Here is a 19,507-nt window from a genome sequence, read left to right on the forward strand (position 1 = left end):
TTTTTTTTTTTGGGGGGGGGGTCAAAATAATTGGTTGGTTTAAAAAAAATTAAAATACAGAAATAAAGACGTTTCCGCCCGCAGTGGAATGACATGCAGTTCTGGTGAATGAGTGATGCTAAATCGCCCGTAGTGCAACTTGGTAAGTAAATGTGTGCATGTGGCTACGCTACAATGGACTAGCATCCAGTCCAGGGCATACCCCTCAAAGCTTTGCACATACCGATTCCAGGATAGGCTCCAGACCACCCCTTTCCTGATCAGGACAAGCGGTTAATGACGATAGATATTTTATAGCTTTTCTTTTAAATATTTTAATTGATTCTTTATCAACCACTTATTCAGTGCTTAAATTTGGTTTATAGATTTTTATATTTTAGTTTGAACACTTCATTTTCAAGCACTAACAATGCCACCTCACCTGGTAGTTACCAAAAAAAAAAAAAAAGCTGGGCATTCACTTAAACTCCTAACAATCTAATTCATCTCTAACATAGAAACATAATTACAGCAAGTAAGTAAAGCAAGCATTACAGTTTCCCTTAGGTGTACACTTTATGGTGGAAGTCTGGATCCTTATTGAAAAATGTGGCAATTGTAAATATTTAATTTCTTGCTGCTCTATTAAGGGTGGGTAAAATCTTTTGGCCTGCAATACAAAGTAATGAAAAGCAAGTCTACCAGCCATGACACTGTATAGACATATGTAATGTATTGTGGTGTGCAGGCCATTCACACTGAGAGGAGTAGGCTCCATTTAAATGAGTTTATTGATTGCAAAAGAAAAGATATTCTACATCGAGGGAGGGAAAAAATGTGGAAAAAAAAAGTTTTCCTGTGCACTAAACTTCATCCCAGGTCCTAACAAAAAACAAAAAACAAAAAAAAAAAAAAAAAAAAATTCACAATGAATTTAGAAAAACCTCAGCATTTTGAAACACTTGGAACAGAATAAATGAACTACCAAAAATAAACATGCAGATTCTTGGCAATTTTGCATAACAATAGAACATGATACAGCGACCTTTCTAAATATGTGCATGGCATGTTTGAAGGCTAACAGACCTTTGCTGTGCTTAGGATAGTATACCCCTATTTTACCAAACTAATACTCGCTCATATTTTTCACCACATCACAATAGCAGATGCCAAAAATGACTGTCATGGGTTACTACTTACTGAAAAACCAGACATAGAAATACCAGTTCGAAATTAAGTGAATTGTGTTCGTAAGAGCTCGTTCAGTTTCAGTATACAAAACCATTTTATGCTGCAACTCAATCATCGTACTGCACTTATGCTAATGGTTTACCTTTTTAGAACATTTGCTTTTTTGGCTGCTGAAGTTGCTTTGTTAAGACAGAGTGACTGAAGCTGACTGACAGTCACTTCCCACTGTTTTTTACTTTGCCTGATTAAACACCTACAAAATCAATGGCAAGATTTAATTCTGAAAACAGTCCTGGGGAATTTTCTGAAATGCAGATGGTCAGAACTCCAAATCATGATGTTAGTCTTACTCCCTCGCCGTGACAGATGTATTTGCACATACAAGACCGAGTCCATTAAGGTTCATTCATCTCCACCAGTAGGTGTGACTGTAGGGAAAACAAAGAGGGTGGATAGACATCAGTTGCAGAAAGCATGTGTACTAGATCGACAAGGATTTCTCTCAGTAAAGTACTGCAGTGTTGCAAAACACATTAGAGCTGGTAAATTCTAGAAGTCTTGCAAAAAACCAAATGAAACAACGATGCCAAATCAATGAACTCAGTCTCTTCCCACAACCATTCTTGACATAATTCAGTTGTTTCAGCCCTGAGGAGACAATCACCTGGGACTGCAGCCATTCAGCCAGTCATCCTCTATCTGCATATGGCTCCGGTGGGGGCAGGATCATCAGGTCCGATACCTGGAAATCATCTTCCTGCTGACTGCAGGAGGAACACAGCTTTGATCTTCTGTGTCATGTTATATCATTTAAAGAGTCATATGGTAATACACTCCATTTAAACGGTTATACTTACAGACACATTTGTTCCTCTACCGAACAGAAAAACTCTGAACAAGAGGGAAAAGGTTTATTGGAATTTCTGTACATATCTGCCTGCATGTTTATTAAGTGATAACAGGATTCAGTTAATGACAAGTTGAATTCAATGTTTTGGCCATGCACACAACAGAAAGGTTCTAAAGAGGGATCTGAATACATACACCAGATAATCAGTGTTTACTTACCAAATTGTTCTTCAGTTCTTGGGCAATAAAGCATGTGGAGACAAAGGGGAGATTAAAATTGGTAAAACAGTATTTACAGTATGGTAAATTTGAAAAAAATGTGCACTCCTGTACTTTAGGTTAATGTCTTCATTTTCTGTTGTATCGCCAGTTTCTTGCTGTTGCTCAAAGAAGCTGGCAAGTTTCTGGAGTGCTTCGTGTCTTGCACTAGGATAAGTAAAAGTAGTAAGTTGCTGACTAATCAGGGATTAGCAACTATTTCTGCCATCACATAACACCCCATATTAAAAACACAACACAGTAACAAAACAGAACATTTAGGTGTGCAGACCCCAGGGTGCCTGAACTTACAGCATGCTACTGTCCTCTGAGCTGATGTCACTGAAAGCAAGTTGAGCATTTCCATTTGTGAAGGCTGTCAAGCAGAAGAGTTACACATTCAAACCAGGAATAGGACTACACTACACATATCCATTCCAGTCACATTCACACTTCACAGAGCAATTAACTGCATTTATTAAACTACAAAAAAAATTAATCTTGTATCAACATGTTGCATATGCATTAATTAAAATTGAACTTAAAGCAGCACAAATCCTTCCCTTGATACACTTACATGTTTCAGGCATCAACAGTGTTTGGATATGACCTCTGGAAAGAATTTAAATGACCAATAAATGTTCATATAAAAACAAGCAAAGGTCCATGTGTAACATAGGTACATATAAGAAATGAGTAAATGAGAATATTTATGCTGATTTCAAACATTTCATTGGTATTCATATTAGTAGTGCCATTATCCAAAGAGTCTTACAATATCTGGTATACATTTACATTATTCATTTAGCTGATGCCTTTCTCCAAAGAGACTGCAATGTTAAGCCACTTACAATTATTTATCAGTTTATACAGCTGGGTAATTTTTGCTAGCACAATTCAGGGTTAGTACCTTGCTCAAGGGTAATATAGCTTGAGGTGAGATTCAAACCTGCAATATTAAGACCCAACGACAGCAGCTCTAACCACTACACTACCAGCTGCATCCCAACAGTATTACAATATTTATTCACGAGCAATTTAAGTTAACTGTACCCTGCCCAGGAGCCATTCCTGAGACTCAGCCCGGTAACATCCTGGTTAAATGTGCTTAACCGTCATCCTCCTTTATTGCCTATCTTTGTGTATGAATGAATTATAGACCATTACAGACAAACTAAGAGCAGAAAGGAGAAAATTACCGTGCATCCGAGGGTGAGGAAACGCTTTCTTCATCATCGCATGTCCATTCCTCACTGTCTGTAACTGAGAGCACAGATGAAAATAAAACTGCAAACACAGCTGACCCTTGAACAACACAGGTTTGAACTGGTCCACTTTCACACAGATTTTTTCGCAGAATATTGGAAATTTTTTGGAGAATTGCAAGAATGTGAAAAAACTGACAAACCACGTAGCCTGGAAATACTGAAAAAGTTAAGAAAACGTTAGGCATGTCATCCATCCGTCAACAACCACTTGTCCATGAATGCACAAAATATGTAGATAGTCCATCTATCATGTACCAACATAAAATATACACAAGTCTATTATCAAAGTTAATAAAACTTACACGCACAAACAGACCATACATGGCAACATTTGCAATCGAGAGAAATGTAAACAAAGATGCAGTATTAAATCATTACTGTAATTAGTCTCTCTTTTACTACCATATATCACACATTTAAGAAAAAAAAACAAACAAAGAAAATAAAAACTTTACGCACATATGTAAAATGCAGATAATGCGCAGGAGGCTACGAGTCCAATGAAAAAACATGTAGTACAGTATGTCATGAATGCATAAAATATTGGCATATTTGATCAATTTTCTCAACATAAATATTACACAAATGTTATAAAAAGTTCATTTTTTTTTAAAAAGTTACTCCACAAAAGAACGGCGGTTCTGCACAGTTTGTAGAATGACGCTAATCATCTCCGCGTGAGCAGTTAGTCTCTCGAGGAAATTGTGTACCGCAGTAAAAAGTAATCTCTTGCGGTTCCCGCGTATTTTTCACCGTGTTTAGTGCGATACCGTAAACCTTGAATAAAACCATGGGACCCATACAAAGTGCCACTAGTGATGCTGAGAAAAGTCATGACATTACAAGAAAAGGTTGAATTGCTTGATATGTAACAGATTGAGGTCTGCAGCTGCCCACTATTACAAGATTAATTAATCTAAAATAGAGATGAATTAGTCAAAAGTTATACGTGGATTTTCAACTGCACGGAGGGTCAGCACCCCTAGCCCCCGCATTGTTCAAGCATCAACGATACTTGCTTGAACCACAAGACAGCATATCACTGCAGGTCCAAATATACTTACAGCTGCTAGTCAGAACAGGCCACTGGTTAGAAGATCTGCAAAAAGGAGAAGAGCAAACCAAAGAACAATCTCTGAAACGGCACTCCACCAAAATGTTCAGTAATAAGAATGTGATTGTCTAGTCATACTAATAAGCTTGTGGTCAATGTGACAGCGCATCGTAGCCAAGGAACCTGCTGCCGTCGCTGACATAATCTCCCTCCATGGTGCCACGACATGCTGCCTGGCTTGCCTTCTTTCCCAGCTCCAGCATCTCCTTGATGTCCAGCTCTACATTCATCACAGGGACATAGCCATCTGCAGAAGCACAGACCACTTCACTCACATCTTCACAGTATACTGTTTTCATCTGTTCTCAATAAAACATTCTCTTATTTTATGAATCTTGTATATTCATGCGTTTAGTGTTCTGAATTTCTGGCCAGTTACTTCTAATTCTCTGGCAGTTACTGATTTCTGTAAAAGCATGGAATTATTGCCTCCTGCATGTGCGTATTTAGTAGTAGTTCACATTTAAGGGGGAGCTGGTTGTGTAGTGGTTAGAGCTGCTGCCTTTGGGCCCAAAGATGAATGCTTGAATCCCACCTCCAGTTGCAGTACCTTTGAGCAAGGTACTTACCCTAAATTGCTCCAGTAAAATTACCCAGCTGTATAAATAATAACTAGGTATCTTAACATTAACTTGCTCTGGAGAAAAACAAGTAATTGAATAAATGTATTAGAGAAATGTCTCCTTTAATTCCTATGAACATAATTAGAAAGTTAAAACCTCTAAACATTATCACTCCTTTATTTAAATTTACATTTTAAGCACACCATCATTATGTGCAACATATGAGATAAATAAAGCTGGAGTTTCTCAGAGCTGATCTTCAAATAAAATGTTCTCATTCAAGCTTAATGTCATGACTGGAGTCAAAAGGTTTTGTTAAAAGGAGGTGTGCATCCACATAATATTGGGGTGGGTTCCAACAATAATGTTACAAAATTGAAAGACCATTTTAATGATTAACAGAAGGCCATTACAAAGAACAAAGTTCTAAAAGTAATATGGTGAATGTAACAAAAAAAAAAAAAAGTTAAATATATTGACTATATCACAATGACATTATATCATGTTATACAATGAGCCACCTTCTTGACATGGATAGCCCCAAATCACCAGGATTGTCAGCAGATGTAAGAACCTTTATAAAAAATGTCTGTGACAGGCAACAGTTTTGACCACCATTACTAAACTGAATAAAAAGGCAGTAGCTGCCAACAAACTCACATCTATTGTTGCTATCCCGTGCCAGCCACTTCCCTTTGGGGCAGTCGGTGGTACGGATGATGCTAACCACATCCCCAGTCTGCACAGGCAGGTCTCCTTTGCGACCCTTGCTGGCCACAGTCACCTTAGCCTGATACATAGGCTCCTCTTCCCCAGTTATCTGATGAAGGATTAAACTAATATTATCAAATGCTACCAGTCTTTACAAAAACTTATAAAGAACCAATAAATTAAATTCCAAGAACATTACATTGGACGCCTAAATCCTGTAATTAAAAACACCAATAAACTTAGTTTTAGCCCTAAAGTCTACCATTTCCTAGGGTCCCAAACTCCAAAATCATTATAACTCCCCTGAATAACTGAGTACAACAGGCCTACTTACAACAACTGAACAGATCCATGTTAATGAAAGATTCTTCCTTTTATAAAACCCTGTGTTTCATAAATGTTTCTATTTTCAAGACACCTACCTTGAATTTCTTTTTCATTTCCTGCTCCTTCTTCTCCCTCTCTTTTTGCTCCTTTTTCTCTCGTTCCAGACGATGCTTCTCTCTCTTCTTGAGCTCTTTGTCCTCATGGTCCTCAGGGCTTACCTTTCGACCATGGCTGCATAGGCCAAAGGACACAGGTGGCATAGTGGTCAGAGACATGTAAGAGTTAATAAATAAATCAGGCCAGAAAAATGAAACAAACCACAAAGTAATGAACATAGTGTCAAAGACCAGCAAAGAGCATCAGTGTACCATATTATCAAAAGAAGCATAAATTAAATATTTTTAAAAATTCAATAAAAAAAGATTTCAATGTAAATTACAAAAAAAAAAAAAAAAAAAATACACAATACCCATCTCCATGTGAGTATGACAGACTATGGAGTTCCCCAGTCATACCAAACCTAAAAAAAAAAAAGTAGAAATAAAGACAGCCAAAAATGACAGTACCCTATACATAGTGCATAAAATTCTATAACATTTGTCAATGATTTACACAAATGCAATTTTTAACAAAAACACTACATGATGACCCACCATGGATTATGAAACCATGCACTCTTGCGCCCATCTTCATTCTGTAAACAAAATACTTTTTTAAAAAAAACCATTATTTCAGTCTGAAATACTTAAGGGTGGTTTTATTACTGAAAAATTTTTAGTTCAGCCCAAATGAAAATTTCACACAAAGCAAAATCAGTCTTGCTTGCTTCCAACAACCTAAAATGTATTTTCAATTGGATGAATGGGGGCATATAAAGGACTGCTTACATTTATATATTGTTTACCACTAAGTCACTATAAACAAACCCTAGGTAATACATGTAACATTCATTTACTTATGAGTAAGATTGTTAGCAACTTTTAAGCTAAAACTATATTAAATACATCATCTCCACAAGCTCCCATTCAATTTCACTGATTAATCTCATTAAAAAAAAAGTTTGTCAGCTATAGGCCACTTCAAACTCTTTTTAGCTATAAAAGCAATAAAAGCATAAAGACATCCATTTAATTAAGGATAATGTTATGTAAAAACGTTGGATATGGCTTTAGTGAATAACTATCTTTCCAAGGCTTTTCTTTTAAATATGATTCACCTTGAAATACATTAAAACTAATTCATAACGACGACAAAAAAAAAAAAAAAAAAAAAAAAAAAACCATTCTCTCCACAAACACCTACACACTGCCAAATGATCGATATATCCCATATGTCTGGGATACATTCCTCATTTTGTTATTCAGTCAGACAGGATCACCACACGTGAGCTGTGAATACTGTGGAAGGAGCTGAAAGAAGGCAGTACTGAACTCCTTATGCTGCTTCCATTCTGCTCACGTGCATTTTACTGTCAACTATTGGTAAGACATGGAAACATAGACAGCTGTCACCCTTTCATTGATACACTTTTAAAACAAAAGTGAAGAAAATGTAAAAATTAACTAGAGTACTGACTGAAAACTTGTACTTTGAACGTTCATAACTTAAAGAGCCAGTGTACATAATCATGTCAAAACACGTAGGCTTCCATGGCCGGTGTCAACTGACTGGGGTTCTAAGTCTTCTGGATGAGACCACGTCATATAGGAAACGTCGGAACCAGTTTCCTACACGACACGGTCTCATCCAGAATACTTACATAATCATGGTCAACATTTAGAGTGTTTAAAACAATAACTTAAAGAAATATCCCTTACCATTACCTGGGAATCAGCATATGGATCTACAAAACAACAAATAAACCAAAAGCAATTTTAAATGTACCTGACCCATGAAAACAATTGTGCTGACATAACTTCAAATAAAATATGTAGTACAGTATTAAACATACAAATATGTAGTAAGCTATTTGTTACATTTTGAAAAGGCTTACTTTTTGGAATGCTTTTGCGCTTCCACGTGTGATGACCACGGTGAAGCTTCCTGACATTCTCAACATCTTCATAAAGATTGTCAGTGGTATCATAGTTGAGTCTGGGAACGAATACAGCAAAGTTACAATGTCTAACTCAAAAAAAAAAAAAATATTAAAAAAACAGCAGCAATGACCCATTACAGTACACATGCCTCATAAAGCTACTAAAAAAAATAAATACCTTGCTGGCTGCTTAGGTTCTCTATTTGCAAGAGATTCAGTTACAGGAGCAGGACATGGAATTTGAGATGCCTCGGAAGCTGATGCTCCAGGTTCTATAAATTCTGCAACTTCAGAATCCAGAGCCCTGCTCCATAACCCCAGAGCCTGAAGAATTGAGACCTTAGGCTCCTGAGCTTCAGGCTCTACAGAACTAAGGGGCTGGTGTCCAGGATAAAGACCCTTGATTTCTGTTGCATTCAAGTCTGAAGCACTTGTGTCTGGAAATTCTGAGTTTCGTAGATCTCCAACCATAGGTTCTGCACTTTGAAGCTGTGGATGCTCAGCAGCCAGATTCTGAGGTGCTCCAATGAGGCCTGATATTTTTTTGGGGGGGGGGGAATCCAAAACAATTCTGTGTTATTACTGTACTGAGCCTTTTAATTTAAAATATTGTTACAACATATTTGTGTATTCCAGCTAACACTACTGTGTTGTGACATGTATAAACATCTGTAAATACAGACAAAAAGAAAACATACTGATGGCTGGTCTTTCTAAAAGTTGTACCCACCCCTTTCACCATGAGCTTTTGCCATTGTGGTCCAGTAAGAAGAGAGATCCACAAATGGGGGTCTTGGAGGCTTCTGCAGCTTGGGACCAAGAGACTGTAGACTTGGAAGAGGTACTTTAGGTGGCAAAGTTTCAGTCTGAAACCTTGGCTGCAAAACCTTTGCTCCAGAGCCCATGATCTCCTCCAAGGTTTCTATAATCTTTCCTGGACAAAAAACCAGTTCAATGTTAGACGTGAATGAACTTTAAAACCATTTGGAAAGAAAACTTCAATTTAAAATTTGTAACTGCTTTAAAAAAAAAAAAGTCTTCTGAAAAGTCAAAGACCTCTGAAGTACAATCCTTGCTACAGTTTAAATAGCAGGGTAGAGGATTGCTCATACTGAGTTTTTCTCTAAAATCAGTTAGATCACAACACTAGCCGCAAGCAGCACGTACAGTAATGGTTAATGTTGCCTTGCAATCAGAAGGTGTCTGAATCGTTTCCCTTCCTGCCGTTAGCACCCTTCGATTAAGGTACTTACCCTAAATTGATACCGTAGTAATGTCCCGATGTACAAACGTGTAGTTTTTTTTTTTTTTTTTTTTTAAGAAGTTGCCTAATATTGAGCACATTGCTTTGGACAACAGTATCAATTAAATGCCAATTAACAGTAGTATCCAAATTAGCAACCATTTTATAATTACTTACGGTGAGTACTGCCATTGATCTTGGCCGCTAATGCAGACACACTGGTGGACTTAAGGTCGCTAGAGGATTTCTGAAGAAATTCTTCCTTCATTTTGTCATCTGTGGGGGAGCACTTGGAGGACAGTTTATTGGCATGCACTGCAGGATGTTGCTCTTCATAAGCAGCTGACTTGCTCTTTGAACTGGTGGACAGCAATAAAGAACTAGGTACATGCTCTCTCTCACTGGTTTGAAGAGTGTTAAAATTGCATGGCATGGCTATGTTCCACAGAGATCCACTGCGTGCTTCTTCAGCTAAGGAAAGAGTGGCTAGTGCATCTGGGCTCTGAGATGGGGACTCAGTATTTGAATACAGCTGAAGAGGAGCAACCATGCTCTCTTCCCCAAAATTCTCCCCAACTGGGTTATCAGCCAAAGTAGTGAAGGCATTTTCTTTCATGGGTTCTGGAGATGCTAATTTGAAAGGAAATGCCTCTTTTTGAGGCATGTCAGATTGGGAGAAACCACTAAATGACACAGGTTGTTGAGGTTTGTGTTGTTTTGGCTGCACCGGCAACACGAGTGACAATCGCTTATCTCTGAAGGAGCACCGTGCGTTTTCATCTCCAGTGAAGAGGGGAGGTGTGCAGGGCGGCAGTGGGAGAGGTTGGGAGATGGGTCGCTTAAATGCTGGGCCTGTCTTGGGGTCTTTGAAGACAACACATGGCATAACTGCTGGCCTGTTGTCAGAGATCACATTAACAGCACTCAGAAGTGAAGATGGCGGTCCAGCAGGTGGAACTTGCTTCGGCTTGTCAGGAACAGTAGGCTTGTTTCTGCCCTGGTTCTTGGCGATCTCCTCCTGAAACTTGGCTCGTATGGCTTTAAAGCCAGTCAAACTCTCCTATGAAAGGAACACACAAACACAACGCATAAACACAAATGTAGATATAGGCACATTATCGCTCTCTTCTTTCATTTAGAATATATAAACAAATATACACGACACCCCCCCGATTTACACAAATAGACCATTCAACCCCTTATGCAAGTCAAAACTTGCGTACGCCAGATTCCCCCTCCTCGCCCGCCATTCAACATAACATCAACAAATTTTCCATCAGTTATTGCATCTTGACGTTTCTTCGTTGTTATTGTTTTCCTACTAGCTGTTCCTTTCATGTACTCTTTTACATGTGCAGCAGCCTCCTTATCGTATTCACAGTGGATAGGGCTAACCCTGGTTCCCCTAGACTAGACAATGGGCTTATTCTTTGTCCACTTTCATACGTCCTTATTATTTTCAATTTCATCTCAAAATCGATTGCTGTGTACACTTGCGAGGAGATGCCGGTTCTCGTTCTCCTTCAAAGTACACGTTTACCACAACTGCGAATAATGAAATGGGTAAAAAAAATAAAAATGGAGGAAAAAAAGCACCACACTAACTAACGAGAGGAGATGCGTTTATGGCTCAAAACACGCGGAAAGTGTGACGATGCAGCTTCATGCCTTGATCGGCTAGGCCAACTTGCCCTTAACTGTTCGTATTTCAGATATTTTGCGTACGCCGGCAATTTTTTATTTTTTTTTTACGTAAACCCAGATTTACGTAAATCGAATTTGCGTAAAGGGTGTCTGTACAGACACATACACACAGATAGATGATACAGAAATATTATCTCTCTGTTCATTCAGAATATATATATATATATATATATACACACACACACACACACACACACACACACACACATACACACACACACACACACACAAAATAATATAAATACAGGCGCATCTCTTTCCATTCGTACATAACGTCATGAATACTAATTATTACATACGTCATCCAAACACAAACAGTACGACAAGGTCGGATATATGCACGTTTATAATTGAAATTTAAAAAAAAAAACTGGTTCAAGTCTGCAATGCAGACTTCAATTAGACTTCAAAACTCCAGTAGAATTATTAAAAATCTATCCAAAGAAAGAGTAAATTAATCAATACTGCCACTTTTCGAGTAATCGGATTCGGCAATGCAAATGTTGTTGCTTGTCAAAAAAACTGACGTAAATATCAAGTTAAAATGCAATTAAAGAAACGATAATCATGCTTATTTTATTTTACCAAGAAGATGAAAAATTCACAATATTTATTTAACAAGTTTTACACACACGCAAAATTATTCTCACCCGTTCCATTCCGTTCGTCTCCTTACTTTTACGACAATTCGGGGGAAAGGGGGGGAAAAAAAGAAAAACCTATATCGTTAAAGTTTCAGTTTTTCCATTTTATCGCAGAGTCCGCATTGCTGAGCTTAAGCTCTCTTTTCTTTTCTTTCAAATTTAACACCTACTTCCCTCCCTCACAAAAGTTTCAAACAAATGAGCAGAAAGCCTACAGGTGTGCGCTCACGACGTCTCTCTCCCGGGGGAATAGCGGATACCACAGCGCATGCGCGTTCTGGCGCCGATCCGAGCGGAGGGATAGCGCGATAGTCGTAGCGCTGTTCCTCACTCTTCGACCGGGTTTCGTTTCGAATCCGGCTCGGTCTGTGTAGATTTTTTGTGCGTTTTTCCCCTGTATTCATGGGTTACTTCTGGTTTCCTCCCACTCGAAAGACACGCAATTCACGTGAACTGTTGACGCTAAATAGCCTTTAGTGTGTGAAAGGGCGAGTCATTGAGTGTGTGTGTTCTGGACTCTGCGATGATATGTCCCCTCAAGTAATTCCGTGATAGGCCCCAGACCACTGCCACCATGATCAGAACAAGTCAAATGTTTAGCGAAAGTAGGTGTCCGAGTGGAGATGGGCTGCTTTTTCCCTTACGCCTTTGGACATAACACATTTTGGAGTTTTTTTTTTTTTCTTTCAAATCCTTGAAAGTTTCTTAGGTGCCTAAATTAAATAGAGCTGCTAAAGAATAGTATAGTGCTGCCTTTGTACTGTCAGTGAAGAGGCAAACCCATGATCACTATGGCTTCCTCTTACCACAGAACATGGGCAGTGTTTCGTCTGCTTTGTTATGCTTGTTTTTTTTTTTTGTATTCTTCAATATTAAAGATGTTCCACTCGTTTCAACAGTATGTTATTAACTAGTATGTAGCCGATGCCTTCACCCAACACAACTAGCAATCCCAGATACGTTACACTGAACTCCCTACAATTATTTATCCATTTATACAGCGTATTTATACACATACACAGACTAAGGGTAGTTTAACTTTGTATATATTTATATATAAACTGAGATATACACTATAAATTACTCCAGCTCATCAAAAAATACTGTATAAGAATAACACGTGCCATGTATTCCAGGCAAGAACTGTTTTTGTGTGTGAAAAGGGGAAAAAAAAAATCCCTCCCGTTCATTTTCAGTTAAAAAAGGTATTATGGGAAGTCACAGTTTGCTCTCCCAGATGTTTGTTTTAAACTAATAATTTACCCGTCTTGTATTGACTTTTTAGTTCACAAATAGAAAAAAAAAAACACATCTGTGAGGACAGAGAGGCATTTTCAGGATGGCTGCCCAGCGACATGGCACGTTGGGGATGTATCTGAAAATACTCTGTCTGAGTAGTCCTCTAATAGCAGTTCACGCAGGGTGGGACACAACAGAAAACAGGTAACATGTTTACAACTCCAATTTTGTGTTTATTGTACCATTATTTGGAATCCCGTTCTTAACGGGGTCGGCAAGGCCCGTTGTTCTTTTTCTAGACTTTGCTGATGATGGTGAAGAGGTTCCACTGCTGAATCGCTGAGCTGTGTGTGTCTGTGTGTCCGCGTGTGTCATTCTAAAGGCCCCGGGCCGTGAGGGTATCCAGGTTTGCAGACACTCCAGCTCCCGTTGACTGCAGGATGAAAGCCTGGTCCCCATGGACCCTCTGCACTTCATGCACTAATGTGACGGTAATAACTTTTCTGGTGTATCATTGAAGTGCACAGTCACATCACAGGGGCTTACGAATGTTAAATTTTACCCATGAGGTGCCTACCGAACACTTGAAAATGTATCTGTACAGTCTATGTGGTACAAGAGTTCAGTTAAAGTTCTGTTTTGTAACATTCAGAAGTGAAAATTGTGATCATTTACCGTTAAAATGTCAATGTGTTTAAGAGGCTACAATTAAAGGAACTGCATCTGACAAATGTTATCTGAACCTGAATGAAAGAAGTGAAGAAAGCTCTCAGCAACTGCCCTGTAAAAGTAGCTGTCCTCATCCTCTCCAGTCCCGATTCAGGTATATGGAGCAGGCGTCCCAGTTCGACGGTACAAAATGTGTGGGGAGTCAGTGGGGTCAAAGGGCATGTGCAACAAGCTCACCCTGCAAGCACAAGAGTGTGTGCAATGATGGCTTCACCTGTGAGTCAGGTAAGTGAACTTTACCATTTGCTATGCCAGTTTACCTTCAAGTTTGAACATCTGGCAAAAAACACACACACACACACACATTGGTCGAAGCTGCTCGTTCCGAGTCGGGTCGTGACGAACCGGAGCCTAACCCGGCAACACAGGGCGCAAGGCTGGAGGGGGAGGGGACACACCCAGGACGGGATGCCAGTCCATCACAGGGCACCCCAAGCGGGACTCAAACCCCAGAGCCGCCATACAGCAGGACCCGGTCAAACCCGCTGCGCCACCACACCCCCCATGGCAAGAAAAAACACAGTCAAATTGGCTCTTTCGGTAAATTAATAGTACCTGCAAAATATTTTGTGTTCAGCACCGCTTTGCCTTTCTTATTGTGCTGTCAATGTACTCGATGTCCTCAGGACGGTGTTTGAGTAAGGCCTTGGTCTGTGATGGACAGCAGGACTGCATGTTTGGCTCTGATGAGATGGACTGTGACATAGATAGCTTTGTGGACAATATGTGCACTGATCTGATGCCCATCCCGGGATCTGAGGTTGGTGCTCGTGGGTAAGTGAAAAACAGACACAGACACCTAGTATGTAGCCTCAAGCAAACACACCTGTCCCACACAGCCCTACATGAACACAGCTGCTGTTGCTGCAAAGTGAACATGCACTGTTAGTATGCCTTCAGTGCTAAATTCTGTCTAATGTGCCAAATACTCAAAACAAGTTGTTTTTTTAATTGTCCTTACCAGTCATAAAGCATAACTAGAACCAAAGGTGGTGTATATATACAGTACATTACAAATGTGATATACTACCAGTTACACAGTAGCACATGCTCACATTGCTTATTATACTTTTTCCAGTGCACAAATTATTATTATTATTATTATTATTATTATTATTATTAATAATTTTTTTTTAAAAATCTAATTGTGAATTGATCTTTTGTTTTAGTTATAACATACTAACAGGAGACTTTGTCCAGAATGCTGTTGACCCAGAATACTACGGTGGGCTTTGTCAATATGTCTACAACGGGGAGTGGAGAAAACTGAAATATGACACTTTCTGTGAGAACTTGTACTACAATGATGATGAAAAGTATTACAGAAAACCATACAATTTTCATACCTATCGCTTTATGGTAATCTCCTTCATATAACTACCATATGCTGAATTTGTACTTATAAAAATAATGAAAACTGACCCATATTTAAAACATTTGTAATATTGATTCTGAAATGACCAAAGATTTTTGTTTTTGAATATACACTGTATTTTCTTTAGCAATATTAAAAATGTATTAATTGTAGGGAAATGGTGACTCATATTTGCTTTCATGTGTGAATGAGTGAATGAGTGCCCTGCGCTGGACATGCATGTTGACCAGGACATAAATTGCTCTCCACTACTCCAGGTTACTGCAACCCTAACTTTCTGTCCATTTAAGAAAGATGCAGGGACGAAACAGAAAAGGAAGAACTAGGAATTTGTGTATGGGATAGACAGAGAAAGCTTTATGTACAAATAATAACACATACAACGGCAAGACCCGACTTTCTCACCTGTCTGTATTTGTTCAGGGCAATGCTGAGTCATCCAGTTCCAGCGAGTACTTTGAGGATGCTGCTAGCTTGTTGGAAGCCAAGAAAGAAGGCAAATCCTTTAATTTGGGCATCACCATCGGAATCAGTGCAGTCGAAGTTGGTTTTTCAGGAAGCAGGGAGTCAGAAGTCCTTGGGAACCTGTCGCAGTATATCGATAAAGTAAGTCAAATGTGTGAGATGCATAAGGCAGCAACATTATTAAAGATGTGTGTACATGTATGTTTTACAATTGTTCATATGCTGTTGAGCTCAAATACTGTATAAGGTTGACACTTCTGTAATCTCAGCCGCAGACTAATTTAAAAATGTTAATAAGTCAAAAAATCTTCAGACATTCAGTACCGCCAGCTATAGTGGCTAAGCAATGTGCTATTTTGCCATCTGCCAGGTACGATAGAAGTAGTTAATGGGACCTTTGTTTCCACCAGAACCTTGGATTCATTCGGCTCGTGTCAACAGTGCAAACGGCCCAATTTAAAATGAGGAGCCAAGGTTTGATGCTTGATGAAGAACTGCACCAGTCCCTCGAGGAGCTTCCGGGGGAGTATGAATTTGGCACGTACTCACAGCTCCTCAGCCGCTATGGGACTCATTATGTCACCTCTGGGATCCTGGGAGGAGTTCTGGAGTACGTTGTGGTTGTTGACAAACAAGCCATGGAAAGGAATGGTAAGAGCTCTTAAACTGCTGCGGGAGTGTTTAACGAGGACATCCTGTTGTTCAAAATGTGTAACGAATACTTAGCTGTGATACTACAAAATTAATTAATCACACACACACACACACACACACACACACACACACACACACACACACTCTTTCTGAAACCACTTGTCCCAGGGAGCTGGAGCCTAACCTGGCAAAATGGGTCTGGAGGGGGAGGGGATACACCCAGGATGGGACGCTAGTCCGTCACAAGGCACCCCAAGCGGGACTCGAGCCCCAGGCCCACTGGAGAGCAGGACCCAGTCAAACCCACTGCACCACCGCACCCCCCCCAATTAATTAGTCATTACTTCTGTTTGCAGTGGTATTATTGACAGTAACGTGTGAAAAAAATGTAGGACTTACTTTGACTCTCGCTTTGCTTCATGTTTTTAAGAAATCAGAGCAGAGCAGGCTGGAAGCTGCTTTGGTGCCTCCTTGGGGCTGTCAATGGACAACCCCAAGTTGTCAGCAGAGCTGTCTTCGTGTGAAAAGTCTGGATCACTGGACCGTGGTAGGTATCTAATCTTTTTTAAAATGATGAATTCACTGCTACCCCTTTCAGTATTTGACTGTGATTGAGAGTATGTGTGTGTGTTTGTGTGTGTCTGAACTGCCTGTGAACAACAGTGCAAAATAATGTTTAAGGGCTCATCTGACTTGTTTTCTTCTTTTCGTATATAGACAAGACCGAGTCTAAAAGCTACATTAAAGATGTAATCAGTCTGGTTCGTGGAGGGAGAACAAGTTCCATCGGAGGCATACTAGCGATCAAGAATGAGATGACGTACACAAACTGGGGGAAATCGCTCAAGTACAACCCTGCGCTGATCGAGTTTGAAGTGAGCCAGCAGACGTGGTTTTGATAAAAAGAAATGGACGTAATTAAAACTATGGGTTTTAATCACTTCACCAATAAAAGATCTAGTTAGTGAATATGCAGGAGAACGTATCTAAAATATACTCTGTTATTTGCAGAATTTTACTTGATGTTTATAAAACACCTGCAAAGATCCAGTGCTGCACAGCTACCACCAGTGTCAGGGTTTACAGACAGTGTTCATTCCTTTCTTTAAAACTAGTCACTGAAAGGAGTGTAATGTGTGTGTGTGGGTCATGTGAAGGAAGCCTCACACTACAGTCTTTGTTTGCAGACACTTCCAATATACGAACTGGTCCGGTTCAGCACAGCAGCCGAACAGTTCAAGGGGAAGTTGGCTCACCTGAAGCGGGCCTGGGAAGAGTACCTACAGCAGTTCAACTCCTGCCGCTGTGCGCCCTGCAGGAACAATGGTCTGGCTGTGCTGGAGGGGACCCACTGTACCTGTCTTTGTAAACAGGGCTACCATGGCATGGCCTGTGAGCGCACTGAACGGAAAGGTATTGCCTTGCTTCCGCCGTGATTGGTGTTCTGTTCACCTGCATGTTGCTGTGTCTATGACATGAACTTACAGTAGGGCCATTCCTCTTGAGCTGTGGAGAGTCCAGCGCATCAAGACAGTACCATTCAGAAGGGGAAACAAATGGGTTCAATCTAAGCAGTTAGTGAAAAGTGATCGTTTGCAACCTTCCTGGAGAAAAAAACCTTCTGAACTCAGCCCTCCACGAGTTTCATTGAAAAGCTGTTCATCATCTTACGGGAATATTGACAATAAGTTATAAGGTGTCGTCTCCTATCTGATTTTCAGTTCTGTAGGCAGCTACTTGAGTAATGTACACTAGCAAAAACAGTGGTATCAGAGAAGCAAACAGTGCTTCATTAATCATGGTTTGTATGTAAAGCCATTTGAATGTTGTAAAATGCACTTTGGTTTACCCTCATTGTATGCCACTTTGGAGAAAACTGCTAACTGAATACACGTAAATTTAATTTGAAAAAGATGAGCTCTACTACTGAGCTAAATACTAAACCAGAGCTGTCCAGCAATATGTATATAAGTAATATTTTAAATTGATTAAGATGTGTTCTTCCACCAGGTCCCACCCATGGTGGGTGGAGCTGCTGGAGCCCATGGTCAGCCTGTCAAGGCAGCATGAGGACAAGGAGTCGTCACTGCAGTAACCCTGCACCCCTCAATGGAGGAAGAAGCTGCCTGGGCTCCCACACACAGAGCCAAAGATGTTGATATGAGCCCACCCCTGCTCAAACTACAACAACACAACACTAGTGTAAATCAAAGCCTGTCAGCACAATCAACCACAACGATGGTGTAAACTACATCTCATCACCATAATCAACCATGACCACAGAGACTGTGAAGCACACACACACACACACACACACACACACACACACACACACACACACACGTCTACAACTGCTTGTCCCAAACAGGGACAAGTATAATGGTATAAACACATTAAAATTATACAAATTTATCCTGAAATAAATTAAAGGTCTACACCCAAAAATAAAGTTGCAGGGAAATGTACTTTTTGCAGTATAAATGATTAACATCCATGTTACAGCACAGAACAGAATATACTACTCAGTTACTAATATGCTACTGACTTTTGTATTATTGCATTTTGGATAGAAACATAACACCCTGGGTCATCATTTAATACAAAAACAGAAGCATGATAATGCCTCTGATAATATGGACATTATTTGAATTTAAGTTGCAAAATGATGTTCATGACAGAAGAGCTGACTCAGCCTGCTCAGTGTGAAAAGGTTAATAAATATGTACTCTGGATGGAAATATGTGTATTTTTGATTTTTTAATCTTACTTTTCTTTATATTTGTACTATTTATGTTGTGTTCGACACCGGATCTGGTGACCCACCGGCTGTGTTCTGCTCAATGCAGGTGAAGAAATTGGATTGTATTACTACTGTACACTAGATGGCATAAGAGAAAGACATCAGAGTAAAGAAACGAGACGGGGAGTTAGTGGTTGTATGGAGAATTGTGTTTCAGCTTCGTTATTCTCATTATGTGTCTAATATGGGCTCAGGATGGAACACAGTTGTGGTGGTTATCTCTGATTTACCAGTAAATTACAGTAATTTAATACTGTTCCAGTTCATGCTTGTAATGCAGCTTATAAGAATGTTTTGCATCACTGTTTTGTCAATCATCTGTGTGTTTTGTCAATCTCCTCTTTAGAGCAGAGCAT

General features: G+C 39.6%; 2 protein-coding genes across 4 annotated transcripts; one reads left to right on the forward strand and one right to left on the reverse strand.

Annotated features, from left to right (window-relative positions):
• Positions 1–431: 431 nt before the first annotated feature.
• On the reverse strand, positions 432–12,348 carry LOC108934962 (uncharacterized). Of its 3 annotated transcripts, none has more exons than XM_018753203.2 (20): positions 12,105–12,348; positions 9,719–10,601; positions 9,029–9,232; positions 8,477–8,831; positions 8,254–8,354; positions 8,084–8,103; positions 6,914–6,954; positions 6,730–6,780; positions 6,356–6,491; positions 5,883–6,042; positions 4,783–4,906; positions 4,610–4,644; positions 3,477–3,540; positions 2,855–2,889; positions 2,590–2,653; positions 2,353–2,445; positions 2,239–2,255; positions 2,028–2,061; positions 1,835–1,934; positions 432–1,598 (listed from the first exon to the last, which is right to left on the reverse strand). In XM_018753203.2, exons 1-19 carry the CDS (start codon positions 12,291–12,293, stop codon positions 1,859–1,861), a joined length of 2,682 nt encoding a protein of 893 aa, XP_018608719.2. In that variant the 5' UTR covers positions 12,294–12,348; the 3' UTR covers positions 432–1,598; positions 1,835–1,858. The 3 variants fall into 3 exon arrangements, with proteins under 3 accessions (XP_018608719.2, XP_018608717.2, XP_018608720.2); XM_018753201.2 differs by having other exon boundaries at positions 8,078–8,103; positions 12,105–12,346; XM_018753204.2 differs by lacking the exon at positions 12,105–12,348 and adding an exon at positions 11,896–12,098 and having other exon boundaries at positions 8,078–8,103.
• Positions 12,349–13,213: 865 nt separating this feature from the next.
• c8a (complement component 8, alpha polypeptide) lies at positions 13,214–18,703 on the forward strand. Its single transcript, XM_018753586.2, has 11 exons — positions 13,214–13,332; positions 13,511–13,619; positions 13,941–14,082; positions 14,484–14,631; positions 15,027–15,216; positions 15,656–15,838; positions 16,108–16,348; positions 16,782–16,898; positions 17,069–17,226; positions 17,539–17,764; positions 18,362–18,703. The coding sequence occupies exons 1-11, from the start codon at positions 13,229–13,231 to the stop codon at positions 18,508–18,510; spliced, it is 1,767 nt and encodes a 588-aa protein (XP_018609102.1). The 5' UTR covers positions 13,214–13,228; the 3' UTR covers positions 18,511–18,703.
• Positions 18,704–19,507: the final 804 nt, after the last annotated feature.

The sequence above is a fragment of the Scleropages formosus genome, chromosome 3 (genome assembly GCF_900964775.1).
Source record: "Scleropages formosus chromosome 3, fSclFor1.1, whole genome shotgun sequence".
NCBI lineage: Eukaryota > Metazoa > Chordata > Actinopteri > Osteoglossiformes > Osteoglossidae > Scleropages > Scleropages formosus.